The 20,677-nt window shown below is 48.2% G+C and overlaps 1 protein-coding gene across 1 annotated transcript in view; it reads left to right on the top strand.

Annotated features, from left to right (window-relative positions):
* SIAH2 (siah E3 ubiquitin protein ligase 2) overlaps positions 1-19,964 on the top strand; it is a 28,721-nt gene extending 8,757 nt beyond the window's left edge. Inside the window, exon 2 of the mRNA XM_075340756.1 lies at positions 12,114-19,964. Coding sequence (XP_075196871.1) covers positions 12,114-12,671 — 558 coding nt within the window. The 3' untranslated portion in view covers positions 12,672-19,964. The remainder of the gene's footprint in view (positions 1-12,113) is intronic.
* Positions 19,965-20,677: the final 713 nt, after the last annotated feature.

Genomic DNA, 20,677 nt, shown 5'->3' on the forward strand with positions numbered 1-20,677 from the left:
GTCTGCGATCGGCTGTGTGTGTGTGTCTGCGATCGGCTGTGTGTGTGTGTCTGCGATCGGCTGTGTGTGTGTGTCTGCGATCGGCTGTGTGTGTGTGTCTGCGATCGGCTGTGTGTGTGTGTCTGCGATCGGCTGTGTGTGTGTGTCTGCGATCGGCTGTGTGTGTGTGTCTGCGATCGGCTGTGTGTGTGTGTGTCTGCGATCGGCTGTGTGTGTGTGTGTCTGCGATCGGCTGTGTGTGTGTGTCTGCGATCGGCTGTGTGTGTGTGTCTGCGATCGGCTGTGTGTGTGTGTCTGCGATCGGCTGTGTGTGTGTGTCTGCGATCGGCTGTGTGTGTGTGTCTGCGATCGGCTGTGTGTGTGTGTCTGCGATCGGCTGTGTGTGTGTGTCTGCGATCGGCTGTGTGTGTGTGTCTGCGATCGGCTGTGTGTGTGTGTCTGCGATCGGCTGTGTGTGTGTGTCTGCGATCGGCTGTGTGTGTGTGTCTGCGATCGGCTGTGTGTGTGTGTCTGCGATCGGCTGTGTGTGTGTGTCTGCGATCGGCTGTGTGTGTGTGTCTGCGATCGGCTGTGTGTGTGTGTCTGCGATCGGCTGTGTGTGTGTGTCTGCGATCGGCTGTGTGTGTGTGTCTGCGATCGGCTGTGTGTGTGTGTCTGCGATCGGCTGTGTGTGTGTGTCTGCGATCGGCTGTGTGTGTGTGTCTGCGATCGGCTGTGTGTGTGTGTCTGCGATCGGCTGTGTGTGTGTGTCTGCGATCGGCTGTGTGTGTGTGTCTGCGATCGGCTGTGTGTGTGTGTCTGCGATCGGCTGTGTGTGATCTGCTGTGTGTGCCTGCCAGCAGCAGGGTAGGACGGCGTGCAGCACCAACCGGAGATCACAGGAGGACCTGGGAACCATGCAGACGTCCTGGTCTGGTGAGTATGAGTCTCCTGGGAAGTGGGGGGGTCTGCTTTTTTGGGGGGTGAATTTACCCCCAACCGTGTTTCTTTAAGAATAAGACCTCCTCCAAAAATAAGCCCTAGTGCTTTTTTGGGGGGCAAAAAAAATATAAGACAGTGTCTTATTTTTGGAAAAACACGGTACATTACTGATGACTAACAGATGGGGGAAATAACATTATCATGTCATCATTTTATGAGCAGAATCCATTTGCTTCCTATTTTCCTGAACACCTGGGTTCTCCTCTTAAGCCCGCTTTACACGTTGCAATTTCGCATACGATATCGTATGCGATCGTAACCGCCCCCATCGTATGTGTGGCACGTTCAATTTGTTGAATGTGCCGCACAAACGATTAACCCCCGTCACACGTACATACCCGTCCATACGACCTCGATGTGGGCGGCGAACGTCCACTTCCTGGAGTGGGAGGGACGTTCGGCGTCACAGCAACGTCACGCGGCAGCCGGCCAATAGAAGCGGAGGGGCGGAGCTGAGCGGGACATAAACATCCGCCCACCTCCTTCCTTCCGCATTAGCGGCCGGGAGCTGCAGGACACAGGTAAGATCTGTTCATCGTTCCCGGGGTGTCACACACTGCGATGTGTGCTACCCCAGGTACGATGAACAATCTGACGTGCAATTCATGAGGAATGAGCGATGTATATGCGATGAACGTTTTACCGTTCATTCGCAATCGCACGTAGCTGTTCCACACTACAATGTACTTACAATGCCGGATGTGCGTCACTTACGACGTGACCCCGCCGACACATTGTAAGATACCTTACAGCGTGTAAAGCGGGCTTTAGACATGAGATTTTAGCAATCTGTGTCCATCACCAGCTTTAGGAAATGGTGAGGTAGAACTTTAAGGGTTGGTACATTTTAGTGGGGATTAAATCCTCAATGAATTCAGCACTAAGGATTGACCATCCTCAGATTTTCCCCAAAGTGTAGATAAGATTTGTTGAAATCTCAGCTACTTACAGGTCTACTATAACGCTGACCATCTTCGTCTGCAGATATGTATGGTGTGGACTGACAGAGCTAAAGCTGAGAAGTGTCGACTTTAAAGGCCGCTTTACACGCTGCGACATCGCTAGCAATCTCATTAGCGATGTAACACGCCAGATCGCACATACGATTTGCCGAGATCGCACATGCGACTGGCGCTACAAAAATGACCTATGTGTGATCTCGTCAAATCTTATCTGCGATCTGGTGTGTCACATCGCTAACGAGATCGCTAGAGATGTCGCAGCGTGTAAAGCGCCCTTAACTCATGAATCTGGCCTATGTACAGACTGCGCTGGATGCCTCAGCTGCGGTATTCTGTCCCGAGCCTGACCTTCATGCTTATGCGGGTGCCGAGTTCAGAGCGGGAGATACCTGGCCAGACTGTGGCCCCACTCCCAGACCATGACATAGATGCGTGAACGTGGTCTTAGTATAAAAGGGCAAAACCACAAATGACTTTAGGGCTCAAGTTTTAGTTCTGTCTCTGAGAGTGACAGGAGGTGTTTAGCATGTTAACAATGCAAAGCTTACAGCTAATCTCTAATTTTCCACAAATTCTGAAAATTTCTCCTATTTTCCAAAGTTTAGGCTTTGTACACACGTTGTTTTTTTTTTATGCTTTTTTTTTTTTTTTTTTCCTTGGAGATTTAAATCAATACTACAAGGACAAAGCATCCCAGCAAAGTCTGAGAATCCTGACATGCTCTGCACATGCTGCTTCTTTTTTCCTTGCAGATTTTGTTGCTGAAAAAAGAATCAGCATGTCAATTGTTTGTGTGGTTTTTTTTTTGGTTTTTTTTTCTGCATTTCTATAATCTCCTGCAATGCTGTATCACTACAGTGGATTATAGCACAGCACTTTGCCTCATACACTATGCATACAGCATGGTCTGTATCTCAGTAACCTGGGGTCATCATGGTGACGACTCAGCATTGCCATGACAGCGATTGGATTCCTGTGATTACATTGCAGGGACCCGATCACCAGGGAGAGGTAAGCGATCCCTCTCCCTGCCTCCTGGATGCTGTGATCGCAGATGCCGGTACATTTGAAAGCACTGATGAGAAGGAGCGTTGCGCTTCATATCACTGTCCAGCTGTTTGTGCTCTCTTCAGCACAGCGGTGACGTCACTACTGTGCTGATATGTCCAGAGCACAGACAGCGCGCGAACGTGCAGGAGCGGCGGGGACCGAGGACGGGTGAGTATGTATTCCCTACATGTGTTCCCTATGGGGATAGGGTGGATCGGTGTAGAGCGCCGTGTGTGCATGCGGTGCAGAGCGCCGTGTGTGCGTGGTGTGCAGAGTCCGGTGTGCGTGGTGTGCAGAGTCTGGTGTGCGTGGTGTGCAGAGTCCGGTGTGCGTGGTGTGCAGAGTCCGGTGTGCGTGGTGTGCAGAGTCCGGTGTGCGTGGTGTGCAGAGTCCGGTGTGCGTGGTGTGCAGAGTCCGGTGTGCGTGGTGTGCAGAGTCCGGTGTGCGTGGTGTGCAGAGTCCGGTGTGCGTGGTGTGCAGAGTCCGGTGTGCGTGGTGTGCAGAGTCCGGTGTGCGTGGTGTGCAGAGTCCGGTGTGCGTGGTGTGCAGAGTCCGGTGTGCGTGGTGTGCAGAGTCCGGTGTGCGTGGTGTGCAGAGTCCGGTGTGCGTGGTGTGCAGAGTCCGGTGTGCGTGGTGTGCAGAGTCCGGTGTGCGTGGTGTGCAGAGTCCGGTGTGCGTGGTGTGCAGAGTCCGGTGTGCGTGGTGTGCAGAGTCCGGTGTGCGTGGTGTGCAGAGTCCGGTGTGCGTGGTGTGCAGAGTCCGGTGTGCGTGGTGTGCAGAGTCCGGTGTGCGTGGTGTGCAGAGTCCGGTGTGCGTGGTGTGCAGAGTCCGGTGTGCGTGGTGTGCAGAGTCCGGTGTGCGTGGTGTGCAGAGTCCGGTGTGCGTGGTGTGCAGAGTCCGGTGTGCGTGGTGTGCAGAGTCCGGTGTGCGTGGTGTGCAGAGTCCGGTGTGCGTGGTGTGCAGAGTCCGGTGTGCGTGGTGTGCAGAGTCCGGTGTGCGTGGTGTGCAGAGTCCGGTGTGCGTGGTGTGCAGAGTCCGGTGTGCGTGGTGTGCAGAGTCCGGTGTGCGTGGTGTGCAGAGTCCGGTGTGCGTGGTGTGCAGAGTCCGGTGTGCGTGGTGTGCAGAGTCCGGTGTGCGTGGTGTGCAGAGTCCGGTGTGCGTGGTGTGCAGAGTCCGGTGTGCGTGGTGGGCAGAGTCCGGTGTGCGTGGTGGGCAGAGTCCGGTGTGCGTGGTGGGCAGAGTCCGGTGTGCGTGGTGGGCAGAGTCCGGTGTGCGTGGTGGGCAGAGTCCGGTGTGCGTGGTGGGCAGAGTCCGGTGTGCGTGGTGGGCAGAGTCCGGTGTGCGTGGTGGGCAGAGTCCGGTGTGCGTGGTGGGCAGAGTCCGGTGTGCGTGGTGGGCAGAGTCCGGTGTGCGTGGTGGGCAGAGTCCGGTGTGCGTGGTGGGCAGAGTCCGGTGTGCGTGGTGGGCAGAGTCCGGTGTGCGTGGTGGGCAGAGTCCGGTGTGCGTGGTGGGCAGAGTCCGGTGTGCGTGGTGGGCAGAGTCCGGTGTGCGTGGTGGGCAGAGTCCGGTGTGCGTGGTGGGCAGAGTCCGGTGTGCGTGGTGGGCAGAGTCCGGTGTGCGTGGTGGGCAGAGTCCGGTGTGCGTGGTGGGCAGAGTCCGGTGTGCGTGGTGGGCAGAGTCCGGTGTGCGTGGTGGGCAGAGTCCGGTGTGCGTGGTGGGCAGAGTCCGGTGTGCGTGGTGGGCAGAGTCCGGTGTGCGTGGTGGGCAGAGTCCGGTGTGCGTGGTGGGCAGAGTCCGGTGTGCGTGGTGGGCAGAGTCCGGTGTGCGTGGTGGGCAGAGTCCGGTGTGCGTGGTGGGCAGAGTCCGGTGTGCGTGGTGGGCAGAGTCCGGTGTGCGTGGTGGGCAGAGTCCGGTGTGCGTGGTGGGCAGAGTCCGGTGTGCGTGGTGGGCAGAGTCCGGTGTGCGTGGTGGGCAGAGTCCGGTGTGCGTGGTGGGCAGAGTCCGGTGTGCGTGGTGGGCAGAGTCCGGTGTGCGTGGTGGGCAGAGTCCGGTGTGCGTGGTGGGCAGAGTCCGGTGTGCGTGGTGGGCAGAGTCCGGTGTGCGTGGTGGGCAGAGTCCGGTGTGCGTGGTGGGCAGAGTCCGGTGTGCGTGGTGGGCAGAGTCCGGTGTGCGTGGTGGGCAGAGTCCGGTGTGCGTGGTGGGCAGAGTCCGGTGTGCGTGGTGGGCAGAGTCCGGTGTGCGTGGTGGGCAGAGTCCGGTGTGCGTGGTGGGCAGAGTCCGGTGTGCGTGGTGGGCAGAGTCCGGTGTGCGTGGTGGGCAGAGTCCGGTGTGCGTGGTGGGCAGAGTCCGGTGTGCGTGGTGGGCAGAGTCCGGTGTGCGTGGTGGGCAGAGTCCGGTGCGCGTGGTGGGCAGAGTCCGGTGCGCGTGGTGGGCAGAGTCCGGTGCGCGTGGTGGGCAGAGTCCGGTGCGCGTGGTGGGCAGAGTCCGGTGCGCGTGGTGGGCAGAGTCCGGTGCGCGTGGTGGGCAGAGTCCGGTGCGCGTGGTGGGCAGAGTCCGGTGCGCGTGGTGGGCAGAGTCCGGTGCGCGTGGTGGGCAGAGTCCGGTGCGCGTGGTGGGCAGAGCCCGGTGCGCGTGGTGGGCAGAGCCCGGTGCGCGTGGTGGGCAGAGCCCTGTGCGCGTGGTGGGCAGAGCCCTGTGCGCGTGGTGGGCAGAGCCCTGTGCGCGTGGTGGGCAGAGCCCTGTGCGCGTGGTGCGCAGAGCCCTGTGCGCGTGGTGCGCAGAGCCCTGTGCGCGTGGTGCGCAGAGCCCTGTGCGCGTGGTGCGCAGAGCCCTGTGCGCGTGGTGCGCAGAGCCCTGTGCGCGTGGTGCGCAGAGCCCTATGTAGAGTCCAACAATAGAGATAGGGCAGCACTCACCAACGTCCAGTAAAAAATACTTTATTTATTCATGGTGCAGGTAAAAAGGCAGGAGCAGAGTTGACAGCAGGGCCCCCTCATGGACAACAACCGTTTCGCGTGTACTCACGCTTCCTCGGGTCCATGAGAGGGCCCAAGGAAGCGTGAGTACACGCGAAACGGCTGTCGTCCATGAGGGGCCCTGCTGTCCACTCTGCTCCTGCCTTTTTTACCACGGCACACAACGGTAAAACAGCATGCTGATTCCATGCGGTTTTAGTGCGTTTTTTTTACCGCGGGTGCGGGATTCTTTAAGAGCGTCCGGTTTTTCCTTAAGAAAAAGGCACTTTCTAGTGTGCACATAGCCTTAAGGGCACTTTACACACTGCGATATCGCTAGCGAGCATACCTGCCCCCGTCGGTTGTGCGTCACGGGCAAATCGCTGCCCGTGGGGCACAACATCGCTTACACCCGTCACACAGACTTACCTTCCTTGCGATGTCGCTGTTGCCGGCGAACCGCCTCCTTTCTAAGGGGGCGGTTCGTGCGGCGTGACAGCGACGTCACACGGCAGCCGTCCAATAGAAGCGGAGGGGCGGACATGAGTGAACGGAATATCCCGCCCACCTCCTTCCTTCCTCATTGCCAGTGGACGCAGGTAAGGAGATGTTCGTCGTTCCTGCGGTGTCACACATAGCGATGTGTGATGCCGCAGGAACGACGAACAACCAGTGGCATGCACCACCAACAATATTAAGAAAAGGAGCGACGTGTCAACGATCAACGATTTTTGACGTTTTTGCGATCGTTGATCGTCGCTCCTAGCTGTCACACGATGTGATGTCGCTAACGACGCCGGATGTGCGTCACAAACACCGTGACCCCGATGATATATCGTTAGCGATGAAAAAAATGAGTATAGCCCTGCACAACCAGCTTTACTTTGCAGGGTGGTCTCACTGGTAAGTAGGAAAAGACCTGGGCTCCATGTGTTCACAGCTCAGGAGTGCTTGTCCAGACAAATAGACAGGAGTCCAAGGAATGTCCAATAAAGACACAGAAGAAAAGGACCGCACAATCCAGACGCCAAGTGAAGTTTCTTTATTCCCAAAAGTGCAGGACAGGAGCTAAGTGCAGGCTTCCAATAAGGACGACGGCCATTTCGCGTTGGTGTACGCTTCGACTGGTCCACCAGGTGGTGGACCAGTCGTAGCGTACACCAACGCGAAACGGCCGTCGTCTTTATTGGGAGCATGCGCTCAGCTCCTTTCCTGCTTTTTATGCTGCACTTATGTCACTTGGCGTCTGGATTGTGCGGTCCTTTTCTTCTATGTCTTAATTGGATATATCGTTAGCGATGTTGCAGTGTGTAAAGCACCCTTAAGACTACAAATTTGATGGAGGTTTTTTGTCTGAAATGTGTACATTTTACCCAAAAATAATTTTTGCGTTTGGGTTTCATTAACAATTTTCAAGAAGGTAATTTCGCTGATGTAAATCATCTTCAAATGTGATAAAAAAGTTTGCAACTCCTCTTTATTCTAGTTGCTTTACCAAAATAAGTGGACCTTGGACAGAGCTTAACTATGGTATTTCATTGAAATCCCCCCCCCCCTGCCTGGAGTAACCTTTCTGGCCTAGGAGAACCCTAGTTGTTGTGTGTGCTTCTTAATGATTTACGCTCCGCTCACATCAGCGGTATTTTGCCGGAAAGCCGTATCCGGCACAAATGCGATTAAGTTACATTCATTTACAATGGAAGCACAGCAAGATGCAGTCACATGCGGTTGCGTGCGGCATACACAGCTGCCATCAAGATGAGGTATGTGCGGCGTTGTTGCGCATTCGTTAGCACCCCCACAGGGCTATGCTAACATACTAGGTGGGATGACTAGCCAAGGGAAGTAACACCCTTGGTACTTGTCCCCTCACTCATTAGCATACTATAAAAGATCTTTAGAAATACTTTTTCTAAAGATCTCTTTATCTATGCTAGTGTATACAGGGACAGTTAGGCAGGGATTAGCAATATGCACCCAGAACTGCTCGTGGATCTGGGTGTATATTGGACCTGACAGGTTCCCTTTAATGTGCTCAATATTTTTACTCGAGGTAAGCCACTGCTGTAATGACTTGTACTCTTCTCACCTTTGAGAACTCATGCTCCCTCGGGCAAGCATGCATTGGTATAAGGGGAATAGCTTTTGGCTGACTCAGTGTATGATTTTACAAGGAATTTGTCAGCAAGATTTCACACCCTAAACTATTTATAAATGCATATAGCTCTAAAGCTGGGTTTACACACTGCAACATCACAAAGGACATCGCTGTAACGTCACCGGTTTTGTGACGTAACAGCGACCTCCCTAAGTCTCTGTTGAGTCGCTGGTGAGCTGTCAAACAGGCAAACCTGGCCAACAACGCATCAGCGATCCGGACCTGCAGAGCGACCTAGCTGGTTGTTGGGGACGTTGATAAGCAGCTTTTTGAAAGGGAAGTTGCACCGACTTTGTTAGCAAAGTCTTTCACACACTGAAACTTTGTAGCGATGCATGCTGCACAGCAAGAAACAAAGGACCAGCAACAAAGGATCAGCAACTTCACAGCAGGGGCCGGGTCGCTGATGTGTTTCACACACTGCAACATCGCAAACGACATCGCTATTGCGTCACAAAACCAGTGACGTTACAGCGATGTCGTTTGAGATGTTGCAGTGTGTAAACCCAGCTTTAGAAAGACAAGTCCAGTATTACCATTACTTGCAAAGTCTTTTACAGAGACGATTGAGTTGATATGCTAATGAGGCTGAAGAGCTATTGTAGATCTGAATTCTTAATATGTTGTGTGACTTAAAGGGAACCTGTCACCACTTTTTTGGTGTAAAAGCTGCGGCCACCACCACCGGGCTCTTATATATAGCATTCTAACATGCTGTATATAAGAGCCCAGGCCGCTGTGAGAACATAAAAAAAACACTTTATAATACTTACCAAACGGTGGCGCAGTTGGGCGTCTCCGTTGTCCGGTGCCGGCGCCTCCTCTTTCGGCCATCTTCGTCCTCTTTCTGAAGCCTGTGTGCATGACGCGTCTATGTGATACACACTCGCTGGTGCTGCGCAGGCGCACTACAATACTTTGATCTGCTCTGGACCTCAATGCCGGCGAGCGTGGATGGCGTCGGACGCGTCATGCACTGTGGCTAGAGGAGTACAACAAAGATGGCCAAAAGAGGCGGCACCGGAGAATGGAGACACCCATATGGCCAACCGCGCGACCATTAGGTAAGTATTATAAAGTGTAAAGGTATTGGTAGTCAATGTTTAAAGAGCAACATGCACAAGTTTGGTGTGTGAAGTCCTGCTGACAGACTCTTTTAACAATAATTTGTCCACAGGATTTAGCACTCTAAAGTAAATACATGGCCATCATAATGGCGCTGTGATGCTGATTAAATGGACACCTGCAGTGAAGGAATCTGATCATTGGTTGCTGAGTAGTCACCTTCTAAAGTTTTCATTTAATGATGTCTTCTGTGCATTGGTGTGCATCGTGGTGGGACGTTCACTTCTCTGTTTCCTTTTTGAAATTCTGCGCCCAGGTAGAGGCACAGCGTGATGCTGCAGCCAGACTTCACGAAACTGTGCCGGAGGCGCCACATGCGCAGATCGAGATCTCTGCTGCCTGAAGAGGTTATAGAGCTAAAATCTCGATCTATGGATGCGGCGCATGTGCAGATGGAGATTTCGGCTTAAGCGGTAATTAAGCTAAAATCTTGATTTGCGCATGCATCACGTCCAGTGCCATTTTCTTGAACACCTATAGACTGGCCGCAGAATCACACTTTGCATGCGCTGGAATTTCAAAAGCAAATGGAGGAGTGAAAGAGACAGGTGGCAGGCGAAGAAGCAAAAGACTACTCTACCCTAAACCCCCCCAAGTACCCACTCACACAGAAGAAATCATTAAATGAAAACTTCAGAAGATGTTTATTCAACAACCAAAGTTCGGATTCTTTCACTGCAGATATCAATTTAGTTAGCATCAGGGCGCCATTATGGCCCCATGGCTTCACTTTGTAGTACTAAATCTTGTTGACAGGTTCTCTTCAAGGCTGGAGCTATATAGTGGCTTTGGCTGCAACACCTGTCCCGTGTCGCTGCTCGATCACAGAACAATACTAGTCCGTGGGGCCGCAGAGCTCAAGGTCGGCCAACTTTGTTGGACTTCTTGTGAGTTGCTTGTCGCATTGCAACTCCATTCACTTGCATTGTGACCTGGTATCCCTACGCCATGGTGCCTCAACCAAAGTGTAAATCATGAGATCCACACTGGTCTAATTCTTCAGAACTGTCTAGAGAAATCTCCAGTAAAAGTCTGCTTAGAAAAAGGTATTTTAAGTATGTAGAGCATCTCCTTATGGAGGCAGATTGCTTTACTGTACAATGGTGTCCTTTGTGTCCTTTTTAGAACTAAAACAGGCTGTTCTCTGATATTTTGACTACACTTTTGTATATGGTCGCTAGTTGAATGTACACTTTGTGGCCTTGTTAATTACGTAAGTAACATTGATGGTAGTGGAAAAGGCAAGGTTCGGTTAAGAGGCTTTCATTACTATGAGCAAGATTGTAATTCTGTAACTAGATTAGAATACATGGTAATAGGAAAATGCAATGAGACATATATGTGTCATGTGTTTACCTGACTGTTACATTTTTTTTACCACAATACCATCAATCTACAGCTGTTTTGTGCCATCATTAAAGAGAACCTGTCATATGAAAAAAAAAAAATCTTACCCCCAGATATGGGGTTAATAGCTTGTGGAACCTTCCGGTCTCTGCATATTGAACCTTGCTGCCTAGAGGAAATTAAAGAGGTATTCCCATGTCCAGGATCCTATCCAAATATGTAGTAGGTATAATAATAATATTAGCAAATACCTCTAATTAGAAATGTAGTATAGTTCTCCTGATTCACTACAATGCCCTGCACATGAGGTAAGTGGCATGGTGAGTTAGAACAACTATACTAGATCTCTAATTGGAGGTATTTGCTATTATATATTATCATTATTATGTATTATTCCTACTACATATTTGGATAGGATCCTGGCGGTGGTTATACCCCTTTAACTTTAGCGTTGGGCTGTAACCCCGCCCCCGGCACTGACTGACTGGCTGTCAGTCAGTGTCGTGGGTACGGTTACAGATGCCTCTCTCCAAGTGGTTCTAATGCTGAGTGGCTGTCAGTCAGTGTCGTGGGCACGGTTACAGATGCCTCTCTCCAGGTGGTTCTAATGCTGAGTGGCTGTCAGTCAGTGTCGTGGGCACGGTTACAGATGCCTCTCTCCAGGTGGTTCTAATGCTGAGTGGCTGTCAGTCAGTGTCGTGGGCACGGTTACAGATGCCTCTCTCCAGGTGGTTCTAATGCTGAGTGGCTGTCAGTCAGTGTCGTGGGCACGGTTACAGATGCCTCTCTCCAGGTGGTTCTAATGCTGAGTGGCTGTCAGTCAGTGTCGTGGGCACGGTTACAGATGCCTCTCTCCATACACACAGTGGTGTCTGAACCCGCGGCATTGCCACCCTTCTGAATGTTTATACATAAAAGCACAGTCTTAGAAAATAAGACCTAGGCCTGTGGGGTATTTGAACACCTTACTTATTTTTGCTGACCAATATTGACTACATGGCTGTCTCTATGGGACTTCGTGGACAACCACTACTTTAACATTGATGTCCTATTCTTCGCCATAAATGTCTGATCCGTGGTTGTGTGGCACCCATCACCCCGGTGTTGGTGGCTTCCAGAACTGCTCAGATAAGTCTTATATTAAGGGGATCTGTCCAGGTAGAAATGTTTCCCATAAGAAATTTCTGTGGGTAAATGTCACGGATTACCCTGAGATGTGGACCTGCTTGTACATATGGCAACAATATGACTGAAGTGTGGGTGGACACAGTAATTATATTAATATATTTATTTTCTTTACAAGTGTGGCTTATAAAAAAAAAACAAAAAAAAAACAAAACCTCTCACTGACTGTTTCCATCTCCTGTAAATGGCGGCTGCGTGCTTGGTCCAGTATTTGCATTTTCACATCATTGAGTTTTATGGTGCCTGTTGTTTGGACAGCTGTGAGCCCACAAGTCATACATTGATACTTTCACGTGACACTCGATGCTTTATTTAATACCATATTGATTTGCACTTTTCTTTTTTTTTCAGTATGCCTCTACCGGATGTTCTCTGTCTCTCCATCACACAGAAAAACCTGAACACGAGGACATCTGTGAATATCGCCCCTACTCATGCCCCTGCCCTGGAGCTTCATGCAAATGGCAAGGTTCCCTGGAAGCGGTTATGCCCCACCTCACACATGCTCACAAGAGCATTACCACACTTCAAGGAGAAGACATAGTCTTCCTTGCTACCGACATTAACTTGCCAGGCGCCGTTGACTGGGTCATGATGCAGTTCTGTTTTAGCCACCACTTCATGTTGGTGCTGGAGAAACAAGAGAAGTACGAGGGACACCAGCAGTTTTTTGCCATTGTCCTCTTGATAGGCACACGAAAACAGGCTGAAAACTTTGCCTACAGACTTGAACTGAATGGAAACCGTAGGCGTCTAACCTGGGAAGCTACACCAAGGTCCATCCATGATGGTGTCGCGGCAGCCATCATGAACAGTGATTGTTTAGTTTTTGACACAGCGATTGCACATCTTTTTGCTGATAATGGGAACCTGGGCATCAACGTGACCATATCTACTTGTTGTCCGTGATCTTCGTTTTTGTGTTCTTTGTAAAGGTAGATATTTATGTGGCTCATTTGGAATAGTGCTGTCCACATTTTATATTTTATTAAAGTGAACTCACTTTTTTCCAATAATCTTTGCCAAACTTTTCTAGAGACTGGATGTAGTTGCATTTTACGACAAAGTCTATGGATCATTACCCAAAAAGATAAATTTAGATATTTTTTTTTCCTTAAATTATTTCCCATTCTAAAATGACTTTTTTCTTTTTAATTGATGAAGAGATTTGTCAAAATCTTTTGGAAACGACAGTAGGAGAGATCCAAGCCTCGCTGCATGTCGTCTACGTGTCATAAGGGTCCTGTTTTGTACGTGCAAATGAACCGCGTTCAGCAGAACATTGCTGTGTAATGTTTTGTGGGCGATGTATAGACCAAATTTTCTATGTGCCAGAGTTCGATTCGTTTGTTATTTCTTGTCTTTATATTAAAGCACACATTTTGCAATGTTTCATCCAGGAACATCAGCCTAGTTTGCCTTTTAGTTTTGGTTAGTTGTATCGGTGACCTGTTCTAAAATGAAGCCTATTTCTATGAATACATTAATAATCTGATCAGATTTTCTGGAAATGTTGCCATTCAGGATTTGATGGGCGTTTCTGCATTATAACTATATACTTATAGCCAACCTGTCACCAGTTTTTTCCCCTTTGAACTGCAGCCTCCACCAGTGAGCTGTTATATACAGTATTCCAGAATACTGTATATAAGTGCCCAGGTATGCTCTAGAACGTAAAAAGCACCTATTTATAATGCTCACCAAGGAGGCGCTCCGGTCCGATCCAATGGGTGTCGCTGCTCTCGGTCCAGTGCCTACTTCATCTTGTGCGATCGCCGTCCTCCTGCCCAGCCCCGTGTGCATAACGCTTCTTCTGTCATTCAGAGAGGCTTCCATAGCGCTCCTGCGCATTCGCACTTTGATCTTGCCCGGCTGAGGGCAAAGTACTGTAGTGTGCATGCACGGGTGATCTTTGGCCTTTTCTCACACCTGTACATTACAGTACAGTGGAACCTGGGTTTATGAGAACAATCTGTTCTGGGAGTGTGCTCGTAAACCAATTTACTCGTCTAACAAAGCAAGATTTGCCATAGGAAATCATTGCAATGCAGACAATTCGTTCCACAACTTGTAGCATGTCCCATCTTGGTCCACTATTGTGCCATTCCACATGCACACACACGCACATTATGCTCACTTATCCTCTGTTCCCTCGCCGGCCTGGTTCTTGCAGTCCACAGGTCACCGTGGCGGCCGATACAAGGGTTGCCGCTGTCAGGCCTTCAGCGGCTGTTGTCATTGGTATGAGCTGCTTGCCTCTGATTGGCCAGCACGCTGACATTGGAGGCATGAGCTGCTTGCCTCTGATTGGCCAGGGCTCTGACGTCAGTGGCTCTGATTGGTCAGCGCGCTGCCATTGGGAAGCACAGCGACAGCTTCTGTATCGGTCTCGATGGTTACTGAATCCACATACCGGCGAACTACAAGAACCAGGTATGAGGCTGGCGAGGGAACGGAGGATATGTGAGCATAATATGTGTGTTTGTGCGTACGGAACCGGGAGTGTGTGTGGTATTTTGCTCATACAGCAAAGCTTGCTCATAAACTGAGTTACAAATTTACAGCAAGCTTTGCTCATATAGCGAAATAGTCGCACACCAAGTTACTCGTAAACCGAGGGTCCACTGTACTTTCTTCTGCCCAAAGTGCACATGCGCAGGACCGCAATGGAGGCCTCTGTGGATGATGCAGGACGCGTCATGCACACGGGACTGGGTAGAAGGACAGTAATTGCAAGAAAAGAGGAGGCGCTGGACTGAAAGCAGTGACACCCATTGGATTGGACCACCCCAGGTGAGTATAATAAAGGTGCTTTTTATGTTCTACAGAGTGGCCTGGGCTCTTATATACAGTAATCTGGAATGCTATATATAGGGGTTTACTGGTGGTGGCCACAGCTCATAAGGGAAAAACCTGATGACAGGTTCCCTTTAAAAGGATTGCCTGGGATTAGAAATTTAGCGACATAGTAAAATAACCATTACCTACCTATTTAATCCATCGCTGGTCCTGCAACGACTGTCACATTTATTATTACATGACTGCTAATCACTGGCCTCAAGCAACTGTAACCAGTGATTGGCTGCAGCGGTCACTGGCCACAATCTCCTTACAAGAGGTCCAGCAGCGATCACAAGCTGTGGGTGTGGGGAGATTGAATAGCTAATTAATGGATTTGTTAAATATATTTATATTTCCAGTTCTTAGCCAATTTCTTGAAGAAAAGGGGTTGGAATTGATTGACCAGCCATTTTTAGGCCTAATTCACACTTTTGTAGTTGCAGTATTTTGCATCCAAAATAAAGAGAAAATAAAGAGAAAAAAAGTCCATCTTTGTTTTTTCTATGTACAGTATCCATTGCAACATTCAAAAGCAGATGCAAAATACTGAGCAAAAACACAAGTGTCATTGACATCTGTGACTTTTCCCGCACTGGTCATCCGTGTTTTGTATCCGAGAGTCATTGGCGTTGGGTCTGTTTTTACCATCAGTATTTCATCAATGATCTTCCACTGATGAAGATGGACTGCAAATGTCCCGTATATTACAGTATTAATCACCGAGATGACGTGATTTCCACTGACCTATAAGATATGAATGGGTAATGTTGAGCCTTGACTCTTATTAGATGTGGACATGTTTCCTTGACTTTAGGGGAAAAATTGGTCTACAAAAAAATGGACATGTAAACGCCCCATAAACTATAATGTGCACATGTTTGTGACTTGGACGTCTGAATGAGGCCTGGTGGGCCGTATAGATAAACTGACCGCATGTCCTTACATACAAACCATCGGAGGCTGTTTAATGGCCGGTTTAGACTGATGAATCAGAATTCTGTGCAGACAGAATACAATTGTTCTGTGGTCACAGGATATCCTATTTATTGGCAGCACTTCTACTGTTTACACCGGATGATGTGCTGCCGAGAGATTTTAATGCCGGCATGAATGATCTAATCACCCCATGACTTAGCATTTTGCTGGTTTGCCAGGTGACTTTTGCATGTTTACACAGGCTGATAATGCCCAAGTGAACGATTTATCGTTCCAGTTTATCGGCTCGTCTAAATTAGTCTTAGGCGGGCTTTGCACATTACGACATCGCAAGCCGATGCTTGCGATGCCGAGCACGATAGTCCCCGCCCCCGTCGCAGGTACGATATTTTGTGATAGCTGGCGTAGGGAACATTATCGCTATACCAGCCTCACATGCCCTCACCTGCCCTGCGACCGTTGCTCTGGCCGGCGACCCGCCTCCTTCCTCAGAGGGTGGGTCGTGCGGCATCATAGCGACGTCACAAGGCAGGAGGCCAATATCGGCGGAGGGGCGGAGATGAGCAGGATGTAAACATCCCGCCCTCCTCCTTCCTTCTCATTACAGCTGGGACGCAGGTAGGAGATGTTCCTCGCTCCTGCGGCTTTACACACAGCGATGTGTGCTGCCGCAGGAACGAGGAACAGCATCGTACCTGTCTCTGCACCGGCATTATGGAAATGTCGGAGAATACACCGATGATACGATAACGACGCTTTTGCGCTTGTTCATCGTATCAAAAAGGTTTTACACACTACGACATCGCAAGTGACGCCGGATGTGCATCACTTTTCGATTTGACCCCACCGACATCGCACCTGCGATGTCGTAGTGTGCAAAGCCGCCCTTAGGGCCGCGCAGAGGACTATATACGTGGTCCATGTGGTTTCAGTCAAAAAAAATCTGATTACACGGTGACCAATGTTATTCAATGAGACAGTGCGGATGTTCAATGTTTTCCTTCAGACTGAGGGATCTGGAAAAAATTGCAGCAGGCACGTTTGCCTCAGAGAATCGGATGGCACTCGGCCATTTAACTCTATATGGGTTTGTTTAAAAAGTAAGAAATAATCAGACCACACTCAGATGACATCAGAGTGCGGTCCGATTTTCACAGACTAATAGTCTGGAAACCATGGCGGAACTTTTTATCTGTATTCTCCATCCGAGAAAAACTGATGCCACTGATCAAAGTCTGCATTTTATCTATCTGAGAAAAATGGTCCAATTATTCCAGACTCTGATCAGTTTTTCTCAGAGAAAGTACAGTTGTATGAACCCAGCCTTAGAATGAAGTTTTATTAGCAGTCGCACAACGTCTGATTCCATTTTCAGCAACTCTGGACAGTGGATTTTATATTTTTTTGTTTGCACGTGTTCGCGATGAGGACATTTACAGGAGGAGCCTGGTTATAGGGTTGTTGAGTTTGGTGGGGCAAGCAGCAGGCACTCACTGTCTTCGTAGTTGCCACTATATATATATATATATATATATATATATAATCTATCCTCAGGAGATGACATGAATGTATGATCAATGCGGGTCCCATTACTGGATATGCCAAAAATGTAAAAGATGGGAATAATACTTTCTAACATTACAAAGTGTTCCCTGCTAGAGATGAGCGAGTGCCGGAATATTTGTATTCTCGTAATGAGTACTTTGTAATACTCGCGTATTCGTCCTGAATAGCGGGAACAATACAAGTCAATGGGAAATGCCAGTAATTTTCTGTTGAACCCAACAAAGAGCCCACACTTCTTTGTTGGGTCCAGCAGAAAATTACTTGCATTTCCCATTGATTTGCATTGTACTCACTATTCGGAATGATTACACGAGTATTGCAAAGTACTCTTTACGAGTGTAGTGATTTCTGATATTTCGGTACTTGGTCATCTCTATTCCCTGCAGGTAGGGCGCCCAAACAGGTCATGGGCAAAAAAATAATCTTCCTTTCTGTTCATATATCCTAAACTGTTCTACAGAGCCAGCTGTTCCCTATAATCATCACATCCAAACCTTTTATTATGTGCAAAGATTTATTTTTCTCTAACTTGCAAGATAATTAATGATGAGCGCATTTCGAAATACTCAGATTTGTGATACTCTTAACGAGTACTGTCTAATACTTGTATATTCGTTCCGAATAATGCGTGTAATGCAAGTCCATGGGGAATACTCTCAATGTAAAGAGTAACCCGAATGCCGTAGATTTCGTGTGAGTAGCAAACAGTACAGCATTCGGGTTACTTGTTACATTGTGAGTATTCCCCAATTGACTTGCATTGCACACGCTAATCGGAATGAATACAGGAGTATTAGACAGTACTTGTTACGAGTATCACGAATTCGAGTATTTCGAAACTGGCTCATCATTAAAGATAATCTATTCTGGAATCCTCAGTCCATTGAAATGACTGCATACACATAGCTTAAGGAATATATTATATAATACATACACGCATATACCTCTCTCAGTCCAGGTGCTGCTTAGTTGCTTGCCATTTTCCTGTTTCGGGCAAATGCCCCAGGCTGTAAAACTGCTCTATTGTGTTCAGAGCTATAATAGGGTTACTAGAAATCCATGGGGCTTGTAAGATTTCAAGCAGAGGCATATGGCGGTTTGCTAAGAAAATGTAGGAGATTGACTTTATCAAAATGTCAGAAGTAGAGTTGAGCGAGTACCTAACTATTCGTACTCGCTATACTCCTAACAAGTACTGTCTAAGGCCATGTGCCCACGGGAGAAAGTAACTGCGGATAACCCACGAATTTTCTAGATAAATCCATGGGTTTGCACAAGTGCAGACACTCCCCATGTTATCCTATGTTATTTGGGGAGTGCTGTATCAATGCTGCGGTTTTTGCGGCTGCAGAAAATGCTGCGGATTTCCTGCAGCCGCACGTAACTGTAAGTCAATTATTCATGCAGAATTATCTGCGGAATTCCTGCCTTTCCACTATGGAGATACAGGACGGGAAATCCGCATGCTTCCGCAGGTTTACCGCAACACTTCTGCAGAAATACTGCATCAATGAATAGCTGCGGATTCCGGGGAGTTGCTGTGTGAACCTGCAGAAAACTCCGGTGTCGGGTTCTTTCTCTCGTGGGCACATGGCCTTATACTTGCGTATTCGTTCTGAATATCATGTGCAATGCAACAAGTAACCCAAATTCCGCACTGTTAGGCTATGTGCGCACTTACCGGATTTTGCCGCGGATTTTCCGCGGATTTGCTGCTTGTTTCGCTGCAGAAAATGTTCATAACATCTCTGCAGTGAATCACCAGCAAATCCTATGGAGAAAAAAATCCTGTGCGCACTAGGCGGAATTTGACAGCTGCATGTTTTGCTGCGGAAATCCCGCAGCAAAAACAAGTGCATGTCACTTCTTTTCCGCAGGTAGCTGCGGGTTTTCCCTAATCTAATGTAAAAATCACGCAGTGAACAGCTTGCGGAAAAACCGCACCAAATCCGCACCAATTCCGCACCAAATCCGCAACAAAACGCGACAATCCGCATGCGGATTTTGGTGCGGAATTTGGTGCGGATTTTTTCCGCAGGTGATAACATCTTTGAGAGCCTGCGGAATTTACGCAAGGAAATTTCATTTCCCAGTGCGCACATAGCCTTAACTAGTCACACGGATAGCGCGGCATTCAGGCTACTCGTTACTTTGCGACTTTTTCCCCATTGACTTGCATTGCACACGCTATTCGGAATGAATACACAAGTATTAGACAGGAGCAAATACAAAGAGCAGTCCAGCTCACCTGTTATAGTTCATTGGAGACCAGCACTTTTTGTTTTGACTGTGCACGGACCAGAAGGAGAAAGCTAACTCCAAATAGATAAGAAGATAAATTTGTAGGATTGTCCAGCAAACCGGTCCAAAACTTAAAAGTAAAAAATGTTATTCTTTATTTCATCGTAGATAAAATTTCATCATGTCAGGTACAAAAACCATAGAGCAGGAGGACGCGTTTCGCATATCACATCCTTATTCTGTCTCCAACGAGTATTAGACAGTACTCGTTATGAGTATAGCGAGTATGAATAGTCAGGTACTGTATTTATACTGTATAGGTGCCTGTATTTTATTTCATGGTTTTCGGGCCTTGGTTCTTTATAGTGATTATTTTGTATACAGTTATACATCAAATCTAAATCTTCTATAATGAAAAGTGCTAAAATCTGATCAGAGCATATACACTAATGATATACAAATATAAGGTTGTCAGGCCAGTTCTGCAATAATCAGTGAAAATAGAAATAAAAAAAACCATTCAATTATTTTTTATTAAAAATAAAACATGTTCCTTTCTTTGTATGCTCCTTATTCCCTGTCTGTCATATTGGAATCTTATGACTGTGAAATAAATATTTGGTCTTATGTGACAGTTAATTTTTTTCCTGCCATGTTTATCAATAATTTTAGAATAATGTATATTTCACTGCGTACAGTCACTCCATTTTCTGGGGAGTCTTTTTGTTTGTTTTTTTTATTCTCTCTTATGTACAGCATTCAACAAAATGGAGACGGCTCTTACTTTGGTCCCAGTTGCAGATTAAATTCAGTCATATGAGTCAATAAGACAACTGAAAAAAAACCTGATAGATGCTACATGGATGGTATCTATGGGCTGTTTTTTTTTTTTTTACTGTTCAGTCTTATTGCATACAAGAAAAAAAATGAATGACTTCTGGACCAATTAAAAAAAAACAAAAAAAAAAAACACAGAAGCCAATAAGACACTGCACATTGATGAAAGCACTCTACATCATGTTGATAAGGCCCAGTGATGTAGAGCCATATAGGTAAGGATTATCACTAATTATCTGGGTGCTATGTCTCCACCCTTCCTAAAATTAGCATTTATCTGGCTTCGTTAGCCATGGAGACTCTCATTTACTGCTCTAGCAGCATCCCTGCACACCAAGTCTTGGGCAGCATCCCTGCACACCAAGTCTTGGGCAGCAGAGTTGCTTATCTGCTTTGGAATACAATTAGGGCCGTAGGAATTTGGGGCTACAAGGCTAACTTTTAAGTGTATGTTCACATGTAGGAAAATTTCTTCAAAAAAAACCCAGATTGCA

Source organism: Anomaloglossus baeobatrachus, chromosome 3 (genome assembly GCF_048569485.1).
Source record: "Anomaloglossus baeobatrachus isolate aAnoBae1 chromosome 3, aAnoBae1.hap1, whole genome shotgun sequence".
In the NCBI taxonomy this organism is placed as follows: domain Eukaryota; kingdom Metazoa; phylum Chordata; class Amphibia; order Anura; family Aromobatidae; genus Anomaloglossus; species Anomaloglossus baeobatrachus.